Below are 18,931 nucleotides of genomic sequence, written 5' to 3' on the forward strand. Positions count from 1 at the left end.
CTTTTTTAGGGTAACAGAAAATTATCGTTCGATGATGCAAAAGTTTCTGTAAGTAAGTGGCAACTAAGCAGTCAACGACAACAAACGACAACACCACTGCACGACTGCAGAGCCGCAAAAAGTAACGTGGTGATCGAATCCTATATTTTTTTATGATTCCGTTAGTCTAGGAATAGTGCTGTCGTTAAGTATATAGGTTTCGTTCGTCGTAAGATGAAAAATTCCGATAGTGCTGAAGTAGAATCTCTAAAAAACGACATTCTACGAGGAAATCTATCCATCCAAAACATTTTGCATGTACGTAAAGAGATGATTTTTTATGTTCAATGACACATTCAATCCATATTTTCCTTACTATGTCAAGAAAATACAAGAGCCTGACATTGCAGAATCTGATGTTGTGGTATTGAATTCAGAGTATCGATCAGAGTTCAAGCGGCTTAAACACTGCATTGATGAGTTTGAAAAAGTTGCCAAAGATGAGGATGAAGATGGGGATCTTGCTGAAGATGTCAATCTCTTCAGAAATCAGTTGACAAGTCTTCAAAGTGCATTTCGGTAATTTAACACAAGACATTCATAAAGGCAATCAAGTGTTCTTATTTTTTCCTAGCAAAGCTAATGTACAATGCCAACTAACTGTCAGCATGAAAAACAAAGCAGAACTCTTTTATAGCAATCCAGAGGAAATGGAAGTAAGATCCAGGTAATTATAACTGTATTTATTATTACTTTTTTTGCATTCCAGCATTTAGACTTGAATTTTAGGCAAACAAAATCCAAAGAGGAACTTATCAAGATGTCAACTAATGTGACAGCAAATCTGCGAAATATTAGTCAATCCATGGCTAGTGTACTTGAACAGAACAGGGGCACCCTAGAAGTACTAGGTATTAACAAGTGTTTCCACTTATTTATTTAAAATATATGTTCAACTAACAATGAAAAATTTTTTATTAGCCCAATCTTCTAACATGGTATGTGATAATCAAGATGAATTTAAAGTAATGGGAAGTGCTTTAATTACCACCAAGAAATTGGTCTCACGATTTGGGCGGAGAGAAACTACGGATTTGATTTTAATTATTCTCGCTTTAGCCGCATTTTTTGCCGCCTGTGTATACGTCATTCAGAAGCGTATGTTCTGAAGAAAAAATATTGTAACTGATTTTTTATGAGTTTCTTTATTCAATTCAGAAAAATACGATGAAATTCTAGAATTATCAATTAGGCGATTGTGTGCCAAAGGGACAAAACATCTATCACGTTCTGTTACACACAGGTGTGATTAGCAGATGCAAATTAATTAATTCTAGATCCGAATCAAGCGAGGCGTTACAAATCAATCTCATTACTTGGAGTCAGGCTTTTTCCCTTGCTTCTTATCCTTATCTTGATTCCGCAAAGCATCAACGGCAGATTGTACAGCATCGCTCGAAGGGTCGACTCCTGGAAGCGTTTCTAAGACGCTTTGGAGGAATTCCGGATCTTTCATCACTTCATCGTAGTCATCGCTAGCTGCTGCTGGCGGTGTCGGTTCAACTTCCATAGCTTCAGTTTCTGTTTTACCTGGTCCTTCTGTTCATAAAATGAAACTAGAATCAGAATAACCCATTTAAATTAAAAAGGCAAAACTCACGAGTTTCTGCCATTGACATTTGCATTGCATAAGCAATTTGTTCCTCCTCAGTCATTGTGGCGAAGTCAGGATACACTGGTGCTGCAGGGGCGGTACTGGCAGCAGCCGTACTGATGCTTGGTTGATCCATAGACATCGCCAAAGCACGCTCAAGCATTGCATCTTCGTTGGAAGCAGGGGCGCCAGTCATTGTCGTGGGTGCAGCAGGCTCCGGACCTGACTGATTGCCTGATCGGCGTGCTTCCTCTTCTTGACGCTGACGTTGCTCTTCCATCGAAACTCGTAGAGCCTGGAGAAGAGGTAACGCTGGTATTATACCCATGTAGAAGAATAATACTGAAACTTACAAGAGCCAATTCAGGATCTTCATTGGGATCGACAAATTCGAAACCTCCAGCCCCCAACCCAACCGCTCCCGTACCGTCTTCTCCTTGAATGACCGGCGAAGAAATTAGTGCATCAGCTAGATGAGGTCCTGAAAGTCAGACCCAAAGAAAAGTGTTACCATTTACATTAAAAAACTTTCTATCAAATTTACCAGGTGGAATGGTAACCAAATGACTGCCAGTGCCATCTTTGCCATTGAGAGTATTGATAAAACTAGCCAGTACTTCAGTTCCTCCATTCTAGTTAAAGAGAAAAACATATGACTAACACCAATATGATAAGGTATGATAAAGTAACTAACCTCCTCTCCAAAGCAAATGATATCTACATTTACTTTCTCTTTCTTTAACTTTTTGGCTAATTTGGTCAATTCCTTCTCATCGAAATTCAGGGGTGAGCCAATGAATACTATAATTCTGGTTCGATGATTTTTCCCTTGTCTATGTTTAAGAGCAAGCTAAAATTGAAAAAGACATGTCGTAATTCAGTTTTACTCATTAAGTTTTAAAATCTGATATTACATGTGCAATTCTAACTCCTGTTAAGAGATTGATTGAACCTTCTGGTTGAACTTGGTGAAGCTTTGATAATATACGTCCAGCGTCTGTAGTCAATGTAGCCAATACCTTAGTGCTAAGAAATTTTGCAAGATGTACTGATTTTGTAATAGAATTGCTGTAAAGTTGTTGAAAATATACTTTGCCAATGTCAGTAGACCAACATTATTTTCTGGATTGGACCTTGTTTTTGAATGGCAAACCATGTTAACAGCATCTTGCTGAGCTTGGAGTCGGCTAGGAATGAAATCTCCATTTCGCATGAATTCGCTGTTGTCCACACTAAAGTGTAAAAATATCGTATTAAATCACAGGAAAACTGCTTACCATCAGGCCAAAAGTCTGTCAGATGCACAGCCAGAAAATATAATTAAGAACAATAAAGCCACTCCCTTAGACTGAAATGATATCATCTTAAATACTGAAGTCATTTTTCACACTAAAACGAATAAACCGATATCTAAAAATTGTTTACCAGATCATAGTACTTTCGAGCACCATTTTTGCCGTCTCGACGAATAGTTTTTCTTTCAGTCGATGAAAATTGACAATTCATCTGCGTGGTTGCCAAGTAACAAACAAGTAAATTTCTGTCACAATTTTGAAATTGACTTCCGACTTTTTTTATTTTTTGCTCTGCATTTGAGAAGTGTGTTAAAAAACGTCGACTTCTGTTTCATAAAAAAAAAATATTTCATTCGTGGAGTTAGAAAATTTCATTAAGCCGTTATTATATCTTGAAGATTTAAAAAGCTTATGAAAAACGAACGACTTGATGACAAAGCGATCATCGAACGTTTCAATAATACTTATTTACTTATTCAATGGCAGTTATTTACGCTCCATAATAACGTTGTATGTATCAGCCACAAGTAATTGAGTGATATTCAACAACGTCTAGCTTATCTGGAACGCGTCCAATCATTTAATGAACAAAATAAAGAAACGACGACTTTAAGCGAATAAATGACGATAAAACTGATTTTCAAAGGGTCAAAGTTCAAATAACATTTCACAGTTTATTCATTTTACAATATCTAGATTGTTAATGATGATGAGCACATGTTTATAAAAACTTAGGATGGGATATGGAGGTGGAAAACTCAAGTTCATAATTACAAATATATAGATACAAAGACGTCTTCATATATTTAGTTGCTCCTGGCAGGTGTAGAAGCAGCATTGTCGCTGAAAATGCAGATTTCAATCTGTAGGAATTAATAAGTTAAGGATTCATTTATGAAGGCAACAAACTTAAACAAGAATTCTATAGTGTAGGACAAATATCTATAAATGATTAAATTACCATAGTTTACTCTATGTTTGTGAACATTAGTTATGACTAAATTTTGGGAACATATTATTCTATGAACTAGATCTTTTAATTATTTTAAGACATGCAATTAAGGAATAACATAACTTATAACTTATATCACTACAATTTAAATAATTGTTTTTAAAAGGATACAACTCTGAGTCCCCGTTCAACAGGGTCAATAATTAGTAGTCCTCTAGGTACATAGACTCTTTCATTTTGTTCAATGATAAATTTGGCCACCTTCTTCAAACACTGTTTTAAAAAAGATTAAGATTGGTGAAAGTCCACTTGAAGCATATAAATGAAATTATGACATACCTTCTCAAAATGAGTATCACTGCAACAATAGAGCAAGTATGCAGTCAAGCATGCAAAACATCCCTCACAGCATGAGCTACAACTCATCTTTTCTGCTTCCGCATATACTTCATTTAGAGTATTAAGAGTATACTCAAACTTTTCCCGTTCAATCTAACATAATATGCACAGCATGATAACAAATGTGTTTAGAACACTACCGGATGAGCTTCAAAGATTTGGCACACAAGCTTGAATACCATGGCCCAGATTAGTGACCATTTACACAAACTCCCGTTCAACTTCAAATCCTATTTTGAATGAAAATGGAAAATCTCTTACCTTTCCTTCGAGTTCCGAAGGAAATTTTGGTTGAAATCTAACTTGCGTTCCTTCACTATAGTCCCTTTGAATGAAAACTTTCTGTGTCGGCGGTGCTGGGGCTCCTCTGGCTGAGAAGTCGTCAGTTGGAGTAGTTTGTTTCTATCCATGCACAAAATAAGATGAATGGTTTCGTAAACACCACTGTTCGAAAAGAAATATACCTTTTTGGACGCCATTACTATGGTTATTTTACAATTAAGCTCTCTAGAAAGGAAAGGTAAAAGCCATTCACTCTGTAATCTGTCAAACTTTGGAAAAACCTTAGGTAAAATCTATTTCCCCCCGGCAGCCGGTGGGCGCTAGTGTCAAAATTGTCTATTTCCCCCCGGCAGCAAAAAGGGCGCTGTGTCCTTTGCGAAGCCTGTGCTGCACAGACAGACCAATTAAATGTGTATTTAAACCTAATCTGTATTACTTAAAATCCTAATCAAATGTATTTTACTATTAAGAAACACAAAGAAATTTGACTCACAGTTGTTATCTTAGTACTGGGTACTGCTTTTTATCGAAATTAAAATATCAGGTGAAATAAAATTAAATAACAAGCAAGAAGCTACTTGTTACATAATTTTATTTTTCTTGTCGTTTTTTTTACTTGAAGCAGCGGTCATGTTGACTCTGCTTGAAGTAACAACTACTGTACTGTATTTTCGTAGTATCCACCTGATTGTGTTCACTGATTCAGGTGTGATATAGCTATTTAAACACCAACGCCCTACTGGCCGGGGGAATAGCAGTTTTGTCACTAGCGCCCCCGGCGCCGGGGGATAGCATATTTTGCATTAGCGCCCCCGGCTGCCGGGGTAGGCGTGACCAAAACCTTATCAGGTATATTTTGTTAGTCACTAGGTGGCCTTTCCACTCTGAATCGTGTGCTAGGAATAGTAAACCGTAAAGAATTGTCATCGAGACAATTTTACCGCTTGGGGAATTCATGTATGTGTGGAAGCAGAGTTATAGAGTTGATGGTACGCTCACCCTGTAGGATTTGGCCATAAGGCTTTGTCCGCAAGTGTTACTTATCTACCGCAGAGGCGCCTGGTGGTTGTTTGGTGCAATGAAACGAAATATTTTCGCGCGAGTTTGTTTAAACCTTTGTATTGATGTTAACTTCTGGTTTTGGCAATGTATTTTTGCGTGAATAGAAGTTCTTGACATTTTTTATTCGTTTTCATCTGCGTTCTTTCTTTGGAGAGGTAAAAATTACGAAATCGTTTTGACTCTGTATGAAATCGTATGTGAACATATTGCAGAATTATATATGGCAGCGACTCTTCGTGTTCAAAACAAAAGACATTTAACAGTTTCAATTTACATATTTCTGACATCACAGTTTCATAGCAATTAGATATGTAGACATGACTATCGTTGTCGAAAAATTGCTCATCACATTTTCCACCAGTTGAATTATTTTAAAAAATTTACAGTAACAAAGGTTAGACCGCCATGATTCCGATCGGCAGTGTAGTCAGCAGACAAGAAAGTTGAAGGCAAATCCTCATACTTCGTAATAAGGCCTTTCTTGCAGTTAGGGCAATGTATCCATACAGAATCACGAGTTTTCACGAGATAACCACACATATCATAAAGCATTTCATGTTTCACTTCATCATTACTAGATTGATTGTCCATCATCGACATACCGGACTGATAATTCCTCCAACAATTGTTCCTTGAAGGACTCACGAATTCGCGCTCCTTCTTTTTCGCAAGCTTTAAACTTGTTTAGGAGACATTCTTCATAAGAAACGAGAACACGGAGATTTTCTTCATTATCTATATTGCCTCGAACTAAATGCATTTTTGTGGGATTGTAAACCGATAAAATTCGGAAGATTTGCAGCCAAGAATGTGCCGTTGGAGTGTCGTCGATTCCGCGGACGATTCCGAAAAACGCTGTATAAAACAGTATTAAATGTATGAAAAATTTATTATCAAATTCAATTTCACCAAGTGGGTCTTGATTGAACTTTCCGGTTAATATTGTAAAGTAACCAGCATTGAACATTTCTTCGGTCAGCGCTATGACACTTAAAAGTGAAATCCGCCATGCCTGCAGCGTAGTTTCAGATAGAAACATATTTAAAGGCGTATTTGGATCATGTTGTACTCTTGATCGTTTGCACTCCTCAGTTACATCCAAGATTTCTAGGAAGATGTCAATTTTTTTCCTTTTTTTCCACCAGTTACTAATGTTGATTCCTTGTGAAATGAAACGGCCTAGCACATCCTACAATAGAATGTTCTTCATCTTCATCCATTGCTATCTTGTTTTCTAGTAAATGTTCATAATTGTGAATTTAGTCGTCATTATGTTATGCTACATGTTTGTTGTTTTACCTGGAGTGTTCTCGATAGCACATCCTACAATAGAATGTTCTTCATCTTCATCCATTGCTATCTTGTTTTCTAGTAAATGTTCATAATTGTGAATTTAGTGTCATTATGTTATGCTACATGTTTGTTGTTTTACCTGGAGTGTTCTCGATAGCACATCCTACAATAGAATGTTCTTCATCTTCATCCATTGCTATCTTGTTTTCTAGTAAATGTTCATAATTGTTAATTTAGTGTCATTAATTTATGCTACATGTTAGCTGTTTTACCTGGAGTCTGTGATATTGATGTAGATCCTTTACTATTACGTTTTTTGGTGGAAAGTAGTTCGTAGGTTGATTCCCTGTGTGGTTCACACTAAAAATGTCTTTCAAAGGTGTGCGACTTTGAGTGCGACTGGCAGCTGCACTTTGTTTTACTGTATGGACAAATTTATACAGTTATTATGTAGACTGCCATAATATTAATTTTAACTTACCCAGTAAATGTTTTGGTATTGCTGAGGGAGCAATCTCCATCTGTCATATGGATAAAAGTCCTTACCAACTGTGATTCCTTTCAATACATCACATTTGTCAAAATGGATGTCACAAAGTCTTGATTTTTCCAACAATTCAGGTAGCACAAATTTCCAACTGGAAAGTTCTTCTTCGGTACATGAAACAGACCAACTCGTCTGTTCTCGTCTTGGTATATGTTGCCGCAAATAAAACACGACATTTTTTTGGGTAATTTCCCATTTGAGGTATTTGAACCAGCCATTCTCACGATTCCTTGGAAACGCTTACTGGCTTAGTTCTACAACGCTACGGTGGTGGCAGCAGGGTATATTAGTAACAGCAAGTCACGTGACCAGCACTTGGAAAACATCCCCAAAACCCTATGACAAAGCCTTATGGCCAAATCCTACAGGGTGAGCGTACCATCAACTCTATAACTCTGGTGGAAGTTGTTGCCCTGTTGGTGGCGCAGTCGATACTGCACGGCTTTGTAGGATTGCTTGGTTAATGGGCATCTAGATTTCGAAAAATCAACATTACTGTAGCACGTGCTAGAATTTGTTTAATATATAAATACTAAAAAAAATTACAAGGTCCTTGACATGGATGACGAATCGGAAACTTATCGGATGTGGAGAGTTCGGAAGACCATTATGCAGGTAATCTTATAAATGTTAGCCAAGATGTGTTTTTCTCGAAACATCCGTCTTGTTATTCAGCTTTGTCACGACCGGGGTTACCTGGTCACTCAAGATGAACTGGATCAAACTTTGGAGCAATTTAAAATCCAGTTTGGTGACAAACCAAGGCAAGAGTTTCTTAAATAAAAGCACTATTCCACTTATTTACTGAAGTTCTGTGCAGTGAACGAAGACCAGCTCGCAGTGATCTCATTGTTTTGGTTGCCCACAATGATGACCCTACAGATCAAATGTTTGTTTTCTTTCCTGATGAGCCAAAAATTGGCATTAAGACCATCAAAACCTACTGCCAGAGGATGCAAGAGGAAAACATAACAAGAGCCATCATTGTTGTTCAACAAGGCATGACACCATCAGCCAAACAGGTATGTTCCAAAATAATGCTCCAATGCATAATTGTTCTAAATGTATAATTTCATCTAGTCCCTAGTGGATATGGCTCCTAAATATATTTTAGAATACTTCACCGAATCTGAACTTCTCATCAACATTACTGAACATGAATTAGTTCCAGAACACATTGTTCTCACCCCAGAAGAAAAACAAGAACTTCTAGGCCGTTACAAGTTGAAAGAAAACCAGCTTATGCGTATTCAGATGGGTGACCCTGTAGCACGGTATTTTGGTCTAAAAAGAGGACAGGTACGTTTTGCGGAAAAAAAAAAAATCTGATGAATAATCCTTGAAAATATTATAACAGGTAGTGAAAATTGTCCGTCCAAGTGAAACTGCAGGGCGCTACATTTCGTACCGTCTCGTCTGCTAATACCCACATGTTAAGTACCAATAAGTTTCGGAATTGACGTTGAAGCCAAAACCACTTCATTTAATGTGCGTATCGCATTAAGATAAAAATATAATGTTTGGAAGAACTATGTGGCGTGTGTCTGTACTATTAAACCGGTTGGTTTCGTGCAATTTTGACAGCGCTTCTATTTATTGGAAGTGCTATTGATTATTGCTTTGTGGCATACAGCTTTTATTGCTGGATCACATCGTTTATTCAGCAACGGTAATTTCTACTCATTCATTATAAAGACTAATAGATTTCGTTCGCATGTAAGTTTTAGAGTGAATAAAAAGAATATATATTTTAGCCTACGTAAACAACAATTTCTAATGAATAAGACTAGACTGCTTTGCGCGGCCTCGGAAAATGCTAAAACAACAAGGATGTTATAACATCATTTGTGGCTACAATTTGTCTCAAGAATACCGGATGAAACCTGTCTAAGGCTTCGATCCACTCAACTATTATATTACGTGGAATACAATCTTTTTACAGAACGAAGTTACTTTGGGTTAAGCGTAACGATCTGAAGTTTCGATTTTTACGACGAGAAATCGATATAGACAAAAACCCAATAGTTTTCCCATACAAATTCAACATTGCGTTGCTCACAACGACTTCAAGCAAAATAATTATCCAAAGACAACAGAAACAAGGAAATCTTCCAGTTTCCCTTTACCTTTAACCAAGTAGTGGAGTATAAAAACGGGTTCCCGTAATAAGCCCCGTGAAATTTCCATATTCCGAGAATGTTGAGACTTCAGAAGACTGTAGTAAAACGATGAGATAAGTTACCATTAGAGACAGCAAAGCCAAAAGCATTGATGGCCGGATGGGGTACAATCCAAGAGGAGAGGCTACAATTCCATCATCCTGTACACGCACCAAAAAAGCCGTGAAAAACTGCCTCTCGTCTGGTTTTAAACGAAACCATGTTTGGGCTAGAAAACGGCAAATGTTGGATTGAAGATGTTCGCCAGCAGTATACAACCGACTGCATAGGAGAATCGTGGTGATAAAGCGGAGAATCGTTGCGGCAGCGTTCATCCCATTGACGAGAAGCAAAAGCCAAGACATTCCTCGATACCTGTCGAAAAACACTGGCATTATTCATTTCAATCATTTTCGAATCGACATACTAACGTACCATCGCAATATGCTAAAAACGTTGGAACTTGCTACGAAGAACATGGCTCCGTGATTGAGAAGGAGCATTGAACCAAATCGGGAGTTGCTTTCATTAATCAGTTTGCGTATAGCCTCATAATACAGCCATGCTTTTTGCCACATTTGCTGATTTCCTTCATGAGATATCTTGCCGACAGACGTACGGGTATTAAAGTTGGTTTCGCTTACTTCTAGATTCTTGCAATTGTGTTCTAACGTCTGAGCTTCAATGGAATTTGGTGGTTCTTTAAGAAATTCACTTGTCTTTTTCAAGGCCAGAGCGAGATGAAAGTAGATCATTGACGGTACAAGATCGGATGCAGCAGAAAGGTTCCACGCATAGAATAGAGAAACACCAAACAAAGCGCAGGTGAGATACAGATTGCTAGTGTGCAAGGGGATGGCTGCTAAAGGCTCGTATGTTGACGGTAGAAACGGTAGAATAGGAAAATCCAAGATGAGTACCATCACTGTTGCAACAGATGTGCAGACTCTGTTAAAACATTTGACAATCTAAATACGAATAGAAATATATAATTTAGATGACGGGATTTACGAACGTCAATAAGTAGATGAAGTACATCCTTGGGCGAGTCTGTCTTTCAGTGCAGTTATCTTGGCTTTCCGGATACATTGCATGGATATCTTGCCAGTTCTCAAAGAATTTTAAAAGCTTTGGCCTGTGGAAGGTGTAAAAAACTTGGGCGCCCATGGCAAGTGGGAAAGAGGTTATCCATATTATGTTTGGAATGACTTCACCGATATTTTTCATTTTCACAATTACGGCAATGAATTGGATGATCTCAAACACTGACATGCCTAAGAGCAGCAAGAAAATAGCCAGACAAGTAACCTGTTGAAGTATTCTCAGCAACACTGTCGATATTCGAGGGTTCCGCATCCCCTCTCCATAAGGAACGAAAGTTGAAGCTCCTGTAAATGAGATAAAGCGAAACAAGAACATAACATCTTGATATACCGGAATGCTTGGTTTCGGGTGAATCATTGCTGTTGGAGTTATTGCTAAAATGGCGATGTCCTGATGCAAAACGCGGTATAAGCCTACAGGAAATCGACTGACCGTAAATTGACTGCCAGTCCCTATTTATCGAGAAATAAAGTGCGTTAAACTGCGCGCCAGTTTGCGGAGTGATCACCAAATGGAGTTGCCATAACAACCCGATAGCAATAATTTTCATTCCATGCACCCTGCCACAGAGACCGTTATAGGTTGTCTCTTATCAGCAGAAGAAAACATATATCAACATAAAAGGCGAACATATATCATTAAGAAACCACTTACGGTTGCCTGGAGATGGCTTTGTTGTAATAAGACCATGATGGCTGCGATCCCTCTATCCAATATATATTTTTTTCCTTTTCTCGTTTACTGTTGTACTGAAAAGGTAAGCACAAATCGCTTCTCCATAATGCGCAGCCATATGTGAGCAGCAGTCCGATAAAAGAGTTTCGTTGGAATCTTCTGCACTACACGTAATGTATAGATTTCAATAATAAAATTGGGTATGCAAAGGGCTATTCGAAGCACCCCGAAAGTACGCATGCAAGGTATCCACGCGTGGGATAGTTACTAAACCCTGTGTTTCAACCTACACCGAAACAAGAAAGCAACCAAATCAGTTGAAATATTTGGATGAACGTGTTAATACCTTATTGCATAACTACGTATATACGGTAGTGCTTGTCAACCTGTAGCCAAAGAGCGCAAGATTGTAATTCACTTACCTGGCCAACGACCTCTTACACGTGAAACCGAAAGAAGAAGAAAAAAAAAATAAAGGAGCTTACTTATCTGTTGACACGACAACCGGAACTTTTTCCTAGAAAGAAAGAAAAAAATCACGGTTACTGTGCGTTTCGTTGCAGCCAATTACCAACCAAGGATAAACTTACAAATTGACGTAGGATACTGGGGCCTATTCCTTGTCGACGCATAGTTTCGGCTGAAAACAAGTAAATTATGCAATTTCCGGAAAAATCACTTTATTGCTATTCCAGGAATACAGATCGGCAAACTCGTTTGTGAAATTCCAAACTCACACAAAATACGGAAGGTTTTGATTGTGCCAGTACGGCTGAGTAAAGAGGGGGAAAAGGACCCGAGCGCAACAAGTAATTTTTTGTTTCAAACAAAAACAAAAACTTACTTAATTTGATTCAAGGTAGAGATGAATGAATCCAGATTGTACTCGTTCTCGTAATTTTCCTCACTCCATAACTCTGGTAGGGATTCCAATGCTACTCGGAAACCAGCAGGAAGACCAGAGGCACTTTCCGGTTCACTGCTAGACGGTCGTTTGTTGTTTTTGGAAGCTTTGCCCCCGTCCAGCGTGAAAATGTCCAGTAACTAAAGAAGATAAAAATGTTTTGTATGGTTATTTGAAGTCAAATACTGGGAATGGTTTCCCAATTACCTGTTCAGTCCCCATTGATTGAAGACTTGCATTTTCTGTGCTGATGATGGTATTGGCGGTCTGTAGCTTAAACTTTTGCAATCTACGGAAATCATCGAGAAAAAAATGGTAAACTACAAAAGAAAAGAGGTCAAAACCGTAATTTTCTAACCCCATGATTTTTTCTTCTAATGTTCCTCGGGTGATAAGACGATATACGTTAACCACTTTCTTTTGCCCGATCCTGTGCGCACGATCCATAGCCTGGAGATCTTTCATTGGGTTCCAGTCATGCTCGACAAAAATGACCGTGTCAGCTCCTGTCAGATTAAGACCTAACCCACCAACTTGCGTAGTCAGTAATAGTACATCAATAGACGGATCTTCGTTGAAACGTTTAACGACGCCTTGACGAGCACCTAGGACAGAAAAAAGTTTCTCAATGTATAAAGTTGAAAGGATTAGACCTGAAAATATCTTATTACCTGCAGCAATGCTTCCATCCAGGCGAAGGTAAGATACGGTTTTCATGTGAGTTTTGAGTAAGTCATTTTCAATTATATCAATCATAGACCGAAGTTGACAGAAAATTAAAGCTCTGTGGATAGAAACTACACTTCCGCCAGTATCCGACGAATCAACAGGTCCGTTTGCGGCATCCAACCCTATGCCGCAATCAAGTAGCAATTGTTTCAAAGCCAATAGTTTGCTAGCGTGCTGCAAGTCAGACAGGTTGCTCTTTTGATCCTTAAGTTGCTGGTGAAAGACTTCAAACTGGGGATGCTTTGGTGTCAGTACAAGCTTCGGATGGTTGCAGACTTTGCGAAGGTACTGTAATGCCTGAAATAACCACATTAAGATTTAAACGTATGACGACACACGTGAAGGTGAGTAGAGCAAATACCGTACCTGGAAAATGTGCGCATGAGCAGGTGCAGCACCTGACGCCTGGGTTGGTTGATTCAGTTCTGCGTGTTTCTTCGAGAAATCTTCATAAAGCTTTACTTGTAAAGGACTTAAATCGCAGTAGTAATCTTGAGTAATTTTAGGTGGGAGATCTTTGAGTACATCCTCCTTCATTCGTCTGAGGAGGAACGGTAACGTCTGACGATGGAGCGACTCCATGGCAAGAACACCATTCTCCTGTTCCTTCGAGGACGCTTTAGCGTCGCGACTAGCTAAGATTGGTTTGCTGTATCGAGCCTAACAAACAATCAAACAAATTTTATTCACTTACGTACGAGAAGAAAAAATTTATGCAAGGCAAAACAAACCTGGAACTGCTTTTCACTTCCCAAAAAGCCAGGTATTAGGAAGTCGAAGAGAGACCACAGTTCAAGGACATTATTCTGAATAGGCGTTCCAGACAAAATCAAACGATGATTAGCAATCAATTGTTTAATTGCTTTGGATAGCTTTGTTTTGCCGTTCTTTATGACATGGCCTTCATCCAAAACGCAGAAGTTCCAGCGTATAGAACTGAAAAAATCTAGGTCATTCCTAACGATGTCGTACGAGGCAATGATGAGATTATGGTGAGATGCTCTATTACGAATACGCATTCGCTCGGACGGGGGTCCAGTATAGTGAAGTGGATTCAAGACGTCAGCTGAGACGAATTTCTCTACCTCATCCATCCAATGACCCGTAAGTGTCGGTGGACATATCACTATCGATGGTAAGGCCGCCGAAGATGGGTTCCGAGTAAGTTCAAAGTCAACTTTTCGCTGATGATGATCAGAAGCAATGATACAGATGGTTTGAAGAGTCTTGCCGAGTCCCATATCATCACACAGAATGCCATGCAATCCATATTTATTTAGGAAGGCTAACCAATTAACACCATCCTGCTGATAACAGCGCAACTCCGCATTTATGGTAACAGGGATCTATTGTAATACATCGAAGAGAATTATTACCATTTTATATGAGATGGAAAAGCATAAAAAAAAAAAAAAAATGGAAAACAAGACTAAATGATAGAAAAGAAAAGAAATGAAGAGAAGAAAAAACACCCATAAAAAGACATACCTTATAGTTTTCCAGTTTCTTTGGATCAAATAGTTGTTCGAGAAAGCGCCGCTGTTGGATTTTCTTTTCTGATAGCTCAGCACTAAGAGCTGGTGGATCGGGTACCCCTCCTTCGAGAGGCATGAGTCTAATTAAAGTTGCAAATGACTGCGTGGCCACCAATCTGACAGATTGATCAGTATCGCTCATTCGACCAAGAACGGGGATGACCAAGAGGACGATGAATGGTATGATGCTCATGCCCATTTGTTCAACCATATAGGCCACGGCTTCGATTGCTCCCTGTCGCATATGTTCACGGTCGATGGCACCAAGCATTGGTATGACTTTCTCAATTACAATTGTGAGGACATGGTCGCCATCAACAGCTCCGAGCGCAGCCAGTCCCCTGCTTGCCATATGACGAACAGCCCTTAACGGGTGTTCCAAAAGATCGCACAACGTTGGCAGCAAATCGAGAACTTGAACATGTAAGGAAGCATGAACGGAAGACACTATAACCTCCAGGATCTGTAAGCACTGGATTAAATCTTCTGCTTTAGAGATTCTATATAAAAAAGGAAGAAAGTTAGATTTAACTACTAAAAACAAGTAAAATAAAATAACTCAGCACTCACCCAACCGCATCATTTTGACTGCTTTCTTCAACGGTCTGTATGCTCATTATCGAATCCCAAAGGTACGGCACTTTTTGTGGCATTTCCGGTCCGAAATAGGAAGCCACAGATTTTAACATTTGCACAGCTCCTCTTCGTTGAATTTCTATCGCACGGATGCTGGTGAGATCACCATCAACATGAGCTTTTTTACCTCCGGTACTTTTTTCGGCTAATCGCTGTTGCTGCATCAACATCAAAATGCCATCCATTTCTTCTGGGTTTACTTTTGGCGTGAGTTCTGGATCAGCACAAAGAAAATTGCACGAATTCTTCAAAATTTTGTTGTTAGGGCAGGGATTTCTAAATTGGCAAAGTTCCAGCAGGCGCGCCAAGGATCGCGCGGCAAATTCTTGCAATTGTTCATTATCCTCCATTTTGATTGAATCCATTAACGGCTTGACCACTGGATTCACTGTGTGCACGGGTAAAATACGAAAACCCACGACCGCTCGTGCTAGTGCCGACAGAGTAGTGTTGTTTAATTTGTTTTGATCGGTCGACACCTAAAAGATAAAAAAAAATTACAAAGATAACCAAATAATAAATTATGCTACACTAAAACACTAGGAGCATGGAAAACAAAGAAGATACCAACCTGTAAACAGGCACTCGATAAAGATTTTCTCCGATCTTCCAACATTTCAGTAATTTTACTCTTTAGCTTAGAGCTAGTTAAGAGCTGAATTGTTATTGGACCAGTTAATGATTGGATTTGCTCTGGTGTTAGGAAACTGGCGTTGGCAGAGGGGAAAACGGATTCTACATCCAACCTGTAGTGCTGTAAACAAAAATATAACAACGTATGAATGAGTTGAACCAAACACGCTGCTAAAGTTGTTACCCTAAGTGTAGCGATGAAATCTCTCGCGTCGTGCAACAAACGAGCATATGCGACACCAATTTCATCATAATATATGCTTTCGGTCAAAGTAAGATGAAGTCGGTCGACTAAAACAGCAGGTGGTGTGACTGCTGCACACCTCTCACCCCACTCAGCCATTACCATAGCTACCGCAGTACGCTGGATCGCTGAACGGCTGTTTAAATGGACTAGCAGTAATTTGGCGTAACATTCCACTGGTGACTCCATGTCGGCTGAGTATGTCAGTCCAGGCATCACTTGAACAAGAAATTCTGAGAGTAAACCCAACATAGATGCGGCCAGACAACGGGCTCTGATGACCGCCTTTTCTCGGTGAAGGGGATTTTCGTAGACATGGTCTGTTCCTGCTATAAAATATTTTGTTTCGACGGGAGAAGCATCTCCAAGAGGTCCACTGGTACTTCGACGTCGACTTTCACTCGGTTCTTTGCGAACAGGTGGAAATATCAAAATAGATGTATCGAACGGTAGACGCGAAGGCTGCATCATCATACAAAGCCATGTGGCCACGCAAGGACATGCAGCAGGAAGCAAAATTTGAAGGGATAGTCGTCTTATAATCAGACCCCACAGCTTTTCTATATGTTCGAGTATCTCTTGCTGATGCTCCAGCATTGCGCGCTGGAATACATGGCGGAGGAGATCAGAAGCTAGCCCTTCCATCCACTCGGTAGTATGGCCAAGAATCAACAAAGTTTCCAACGTTTTTAGCGTCGAATGGCGAACCTATGAAAAATAATGGAAAAAGGGAAAGAAAAAAAACAAAAACAGCTTACATTTATGAAAAAAAATTGCGCCTACCTTGGAAGAAGAATGAGAAAGAAATGGCCATAGTCGTGGAACCAAATCAACTAACGGAAGATGTTGCAAACATTGAACCGTTTCTGAACGAGCCATCAGAGATGACAGCAAAGTAAGAATGCAGCTGGTTGAAGCTGTCAGCTCATCCAGTTCAAGAAGAGAATCCCACAAGGTCTTGAGCAAAGTGCCGATCTCATTCAGGTGCAAAAGATTGACTAGGGTGTCAGCCAGGGGCACCAAAGCTGCCGCAGCTACAGCGCTAACATCATCCACTTCATCCTCAAGCCCTCGAAATAGGCTAGGATACACCAATGGTAACAATTGTTGAGACAAATCCTGACGAGCCGCCATTAAGTACTTCAAGCCCAAAAGGCCACCATGACGTGTTTCCCATTCAGTTTGCTCCAATAACTGAAGTAGAACTGCGACGACCGACTTGACCTGCTCAGAATCCATTAGCTTAGCTAATGAGCCCAGAGCCTGGGCAGTTGTTTCCCGAACAGGCGCAATAACTTGGTCTGAAATGAAATCGCCGAAACGATCTAATGCAAGGACACAAAGCAGGCGCAAAGATGTATCTTCTAGCCAACTGCCGTGAGCTGCTTTCATTTCGGGCATCGTCTGATGGGTGGTTCGTCCCGCTCCACGACCATGTAATTGAATTATTTCCCGTAAAGCCGTTCCTCCTCCATGCCTAACCTGGCAAAATAAAAAGGTAGTAGTTCATTATTGCATGCAATTACAATTCGATAATGTAAATTCAACTAACCTCCCAACAGGGACTTAAAAGCTTAGTGACAAGAAGGTCACAAAAGCTTTCAAACGGCCAAGTTTGAGCAGAATCAGGCCAAGTTCCAGCGGGATCGGGTATGCTATCAATGACGATCTCTATTTCTTTTTCTTTTTTAATTTTCTTACTACTAGACGCCCCATCAGATGGACTCCCATCAAGAGATTTCTGTTTTCCCCCTTGACGGGCCTTTCGTTTGGCTCTATTTGCTTCCCTGGAACTGAGTTGTTTCTTCAGTTTTTCAGCTTCATCGTCAAGTGGCGTCTCAGATGGGATGTCTGGAGCGTTTACAGCATGTTCCTGCTGTCCAGTTAAATCTTCTGCAGTGACAATTTCTCCAGTATCAATACCTAGCTTGGCTGCTAGCTCAAGACCAAGATTGTCATTCAGTGCTTTACGCTGACGAGCTAACCTCTCTTTTGGATCGGCCAACAAAAAATCATCATCATCAAATTCTTTGCCCTCTGATGCTGTTAAAAAATGGCGGTTTGCCAATACTGTGCTAATGCTAAATGTACTGAATCTAAGCTGGCTAAGTTTTCCACTTGGTAAACTGACATCATTCTCAGTTTTGATAGAGAGAGGGAGAGGGTCCCATTGGGGAACATGAGAAATCACAGCATTAATGGCTTGAGAGGCAGCAATTCGAGTATCCCAAGAAGGATTCTGAAGATGGACAAAAATTTTCTTCAGTAACAGAGGCAGCTCATGAGGATGTAGACGTTGGACTTCACCCAATTGCTGAGCAGCAGCTTTCCTTGTGACAGAAGATGTTGCTGTATCAAGCAGGATGAAAAGTCGGTCCAACCTACGACCCCCCACCCCCCAAAAAAATAAACAAAAACATGAATTCTCTGAATGAAAAATAACAATAATAATAAGACATTCCAGTATGCAAAAAAAGATATACCTAGTTTCCATTTCACACTTTTTTCACCAGGTTTTTCTGATTGATACACGGCCGCTGCATGTCATGATTCAGGTAGTCAAAAAATTTGATATAAAAAGCAGATGGTCAACGTTCGAGCCTTGTACCCACTTCAACCGTATATCAAGTGAGAATAGGTTGTTATCTAATTATAAGGCTATTGTTTTCTTGATACGAGCAGGAGGAAGACAAAACTGCCATTCAGCCTGGATCGAAATGTGAAGTTAATCCCAAACAATAAACACAAAAACCACTGATCTTTTTAGATCTAATAACATGGCGTCCCTGCAGTTTTTCGTGTGCGTTCATCTCGGAGTTTCAATTTATACTAAGCGGGTACGGGAAGGT

At 39.6% G+C, this 18,931-nt stretch overlaps 7 protein-coding genes across 8 annotated transcripts; 2 read left to right on the forward strand and 5 right to left on the reverse strand.

The window, feature by feature from the left end:
- Positions 1–6: 6 nt before the first annotated feature.
- LOC116930374 (vesicle transport protein SEC20) lies at positions 7–1,168 on the forward strand. The gene is made up of 5 exons (XM_032937794.2): positions 7–297; positions 365–558; positions 614–706; positions 769–890; positions 961–1,168. The coding sequence occupies exons 1-5, from the start codon at positions 214–216 to the stop codon at positions 1,146–1,148; spliced, it is 681 nt and encodes a 226-aa protein (XP_032793685.1). The 5' UTR covers positions 7–213; the 3' UTR covers positions 1,149–1,168.
- On the reverse strand, positions 1,166–3,209 carry LOC116930341 (26S proteasome non-ATPase regulatory subunit 4). Its single transcript, XM_032937749.2, has 8 exons — positions 3,059–3,209; positions 2,725–2,865; positions 2,548–2,659; positions 2,328–2,483; positions 2,178–2,265; positions 1,987–2,114; positions 1,640–1,928; positions 1,166–1,578 (listed from the first exon to the last, which is right to left on the reverse strand). The coding sequence occupies exons 1-8, from the start codon at positions 3,082–3,084 to the stop codon at positions 1,352–1,354; spliced, it is 1,167 nt and encodes a 388-aa protein (XP_032793640.2). The 5' UTR covers positions 3,085–3,209; the 3' UTR covers positions 1,166–1,351.
- Positions 3,210–3,576: 367 nt separating this feature from the next.
- LOC116930420 (golgin subfamily A member 7) lies at positions 3,577–5,517 on the reverse strand. Of its 2 annotated transcripts, none has more exons than XM_045174659.1 (6): positions 5,403–5,517; positions 4,744–4,842; positions 4,541–4,681; positions 4,220–4,372; positions 4,052–4,153; positions 3,577–3,791 (listed from the first exon to the last, which is right to left on the reverse strand). In XM_045174659.1, exons 2-6 carry the CDS (start codon positions 4,756–4,758, stop codon positions 3,735–3,737), a joined length of 468 nt encoding a protein of 155 aa, XP_045030594.1. In that variant the 5' UTR covers positions 4,759–4,842; positions 5,403–5,517; the 3' UTR covers positions 3,577–3,734. The 2 variants fall into 2 exon arrangements, with proteins under 2 accessions (XP_045030594.1, XP_045030596.1); XM_045174661.1 differs by lacking the exon at positions 5,403–5,517 and adding an exon at positions 5,055–5,121 and having other exon boundaries at positions 4,744–4,948.
- Positions 5,518–5,664: 147 nt separating this feature from the next.
- On the reverse strand, positions 5,665–7,745 carry LOC123473629. Its single transcript, XM_045174665.1, has 6 exons — positions 7,398–7,745; positions 7,189–7,337; positions 7,056–7,124; positions 6,923–6,991; positions 6,804–6,857; positions 5,665–5,957 (listed from the first exon to the last, which is right to left on the reverse strand). Exons 3-6 carry the CDS (start codon positions 7,108–7,110, stop codon positions 5,689–5,691), a joined length of 447 nt encoding a protein of 148 aa, XP_045030600.1. The 5' UTR covers positions 7,111–7,124; positions 7,189–7,337; positions 7,398–7,745; the 3' UTR covers positions 5,665–5,688.
- A 130-nt stretch (positions 7,746–7,875) lies between these two features.
- LOC116930380 (DNA-directed RNA polymerases I, II, and III subunit RPABC1) lies at positions 7,876–8,995 on the forward strand. Its single transcript, XM_032937802.2, has 5 exons — positions 7,876–8,078; positions 8,139–8,227; positions 8,284–8,485; positions 8,544–8,762; positions 8,821–8,995. Exons 1-5 carry the CDS (start codon positions 8,022–8,024, stop codon positions 8,884–8,886), a joined length of 633 nt encoding a protein of 210 aa, XP_032793693.1. The 5' UTR covers positions 7,876–8,021; the 3' UTR covers positions 8,887–8,995.
- Positions 8,996–9,102: 107 nt separating this feature from the next.
- Positions 9,103–11,559, reverse strand: LOC116930328. Its single transcript, XM_045174628.1, has 5 exons — positions 11,381–11,559; positions 11,159–11,178; positions 10,638–11,010; positions 10,058–10,570; positions 9,103–9,997 (listed from the first exon to the last, which is right to left on the reverse strand). The coding sequence occupies exons 3-5, from the start codon at positions 10,976–10,978 to the stop codon at positions 9,592–9,594; spliced, it is 1,260 nt and encodes a 419-aa protein (XP_045030563.1). The 5' UTR covers positions 10,979–11,010; positions 11,159–11,178; positions 11,381–11,559; the 3' UTR covers positions 9,103–9,591.
- A 505-nt stretch (positions 11,560–12,064) lies between these two features.
- Positions 12,065–18,922, reverse strand: LOC116930252 (TATA-binding protein-associated factor 172). Its single transcript, XM_032937648.2, has 13 exons — positions 18,566–18,922; positions 17,635–18,463; positions 16,866–17,564; positions 16,023–16,790; positions 15,777–15,959; positions 15,140–15,684; positions 14,523–15,069; positions 13,766–14,380; positions 13,401–13,694; positions 12,977–13,331; positions 12,664–12,910; positions 12,513–12,594; positions 12,065–12,445 (listed from the first exon to the last, which is right to left on the reverse strand). Exons 1-13 carry the CDS (start codon positions 18,574–18,576, stop codon positions 12,242–12,244), a joined length of 5,379 nt encoding a protein of 1,792 aa, XP_032793539.1. The 5' UTR covers positions 18,577–18,922; the 3' UTR covers positions 12,065–12,241.
- Between the last annotated feature and the right edge of the window lie 9 nt (positions 18,923–18,931).

The sequence above is a fragment of the Daphnia magna genome, linkage group LG1, assembly GCF_020631705.1.
Source record: "Daphnia magna isolate NIES linkage group LG1, ASM2063170v1.1, whole genome shotgun sequence".
Taxonomy (NCBI): Eukaryota; Metazoa; Arthropoda; class Branchiopoda; order Diplostraca; family Daphniidae; genus Daphnia; species Daphnia magna.

Bases quoted from the DNA above. Each gene is read 5' to 3' on its own strand.
- LOC116930374 (XM_032937794.2), top strand. From the start codon at position 214: ATGAAAAATTCCGATAGTGCTGAAGTAGAATCTCTAAAAAACGACATT. The intron at 559-613 runs GTAATTTAACAC...ATTTTTTCCTAG, and splicing joins AGTCTTCAAAGTGCATTTCG to CAAAGCTAATGTACAATGCC. The intron at 707-768 runs GTAATTATAACT...CTTGAATTTTAG, and splicing joins GAAATGGAAGTAAGATCCAG to GCAAACAAAATCCAAAGAGG.
- LOC116930341 (XM_032937749.2), bottom strand. From the start codon at position 3,084: ATGGTGCTCGAAAGTACTATGATCTG. The intron at 2,266-2,327 runs GTTAGTTACTTT...CTCTTTAACTAG, and splicing joins TCATTTGCTTTGGAGAGGAG to AATGGAGGAACTGAAGTACT. The intron at 2,115-2,177 runs GTAAATTTGATA...TCTGACTTTCAG, and splicing joins TTTGGTTACCATTCCACCTG to GACCTCATCTAGCTGATGCA.
- LOC116930420 (XM_045174659.1), bottom strand. The intron at 4,154-4,219 runs GTATGTCATAAT...TTTTTAAAACAG, and splicing joins GTGATACTCATTTTGAGAAG to TGTTTGAAGAAGGTGGCCAA. The intron at 3,792-4,051 runs GTATCCTTTTAA...TAATTCCTACAG, and splicing joins TTGAACGGGGACTCAGAGTT to ATTGAAATCTGCATTTTCAG.
- LOC123473629 (XM_045174665.1), bottom strand. From the start codon at position 7,110: ATGGATGAAGATGAAGAACATTCTATTGTAGGATGTGCTATCGAGAAC. The intron at 6,992-7,055 runs GTAAAACAACAA...AACATTTACTAG, and splicing joins TGCTATCGAGAACACTCCAG to AAAACAAGATAGCAATGGAT. The intron at 5,958-6,803 runs GGCCGTTTCATT...ATGAGCAATTTT, and splicing joins TTCTATTGTAGGATGTGCTA to TCGACAACGATAGTCATGTC.
- LOC116930380 (XM_032937802.2), top strand. From the start codon at position 8,022: ATGGATGACGAATCGGAAACTTATCGGATGTGGAGAGTTCGGAAGACC. The intron at 8,228-8,283 runs GCAAGAGTTTCT...AGTTCTGTGCAG, and splicing joins CAGTTTGGTGACAAACCAAG to TGAACGAAGACCAGCTCGCA. The intron at 8,486-8,543 runs GTATGTTCCAAA...AATTTCATCTAG, and splicing joins TGACACCATCAGCCAAACAG to TCCCTAGTGGATATGGCTCC.
- LOC116930328 (XM_045174628.1), bottom strand. From the start codon at position 10,978: ATGCGGAACCCTCGAATATCGACAGTGTTGCTGAGAATACTTCAACAG. The intron at 10,571-10,637 runs GTTCGTAAATCC...ATGTTTTAACAG, and splicing joins TACTTCATCTACTTATTGAC to AGTCTGCACATCTGTTGCAA. The intron at 9,998-10,057 runs GTACGTTAGTAT...GTTTTTCGACAG, and splicing joins GTTTTTAGCATATTGCGATG to GTATCGAGGAATGTCTTGGC.
- LOC116930252 (XM_032937648.2), bottom strand. The intron at 16,791-16,865 runs GTAGGCGCAATT...TATTTTTCATAG, and splicing joins TTTCTCATTCTTCTTCCAAG to GTTCGCCATTCGACGCTAAA. The intron at 13,332-13,400 runs GTACGGTATTTG...TGGTTATTTCAG, and splicing joins CTCATGCGCACATTTTCCAG to GCATTACAGTACCTTCGCAA.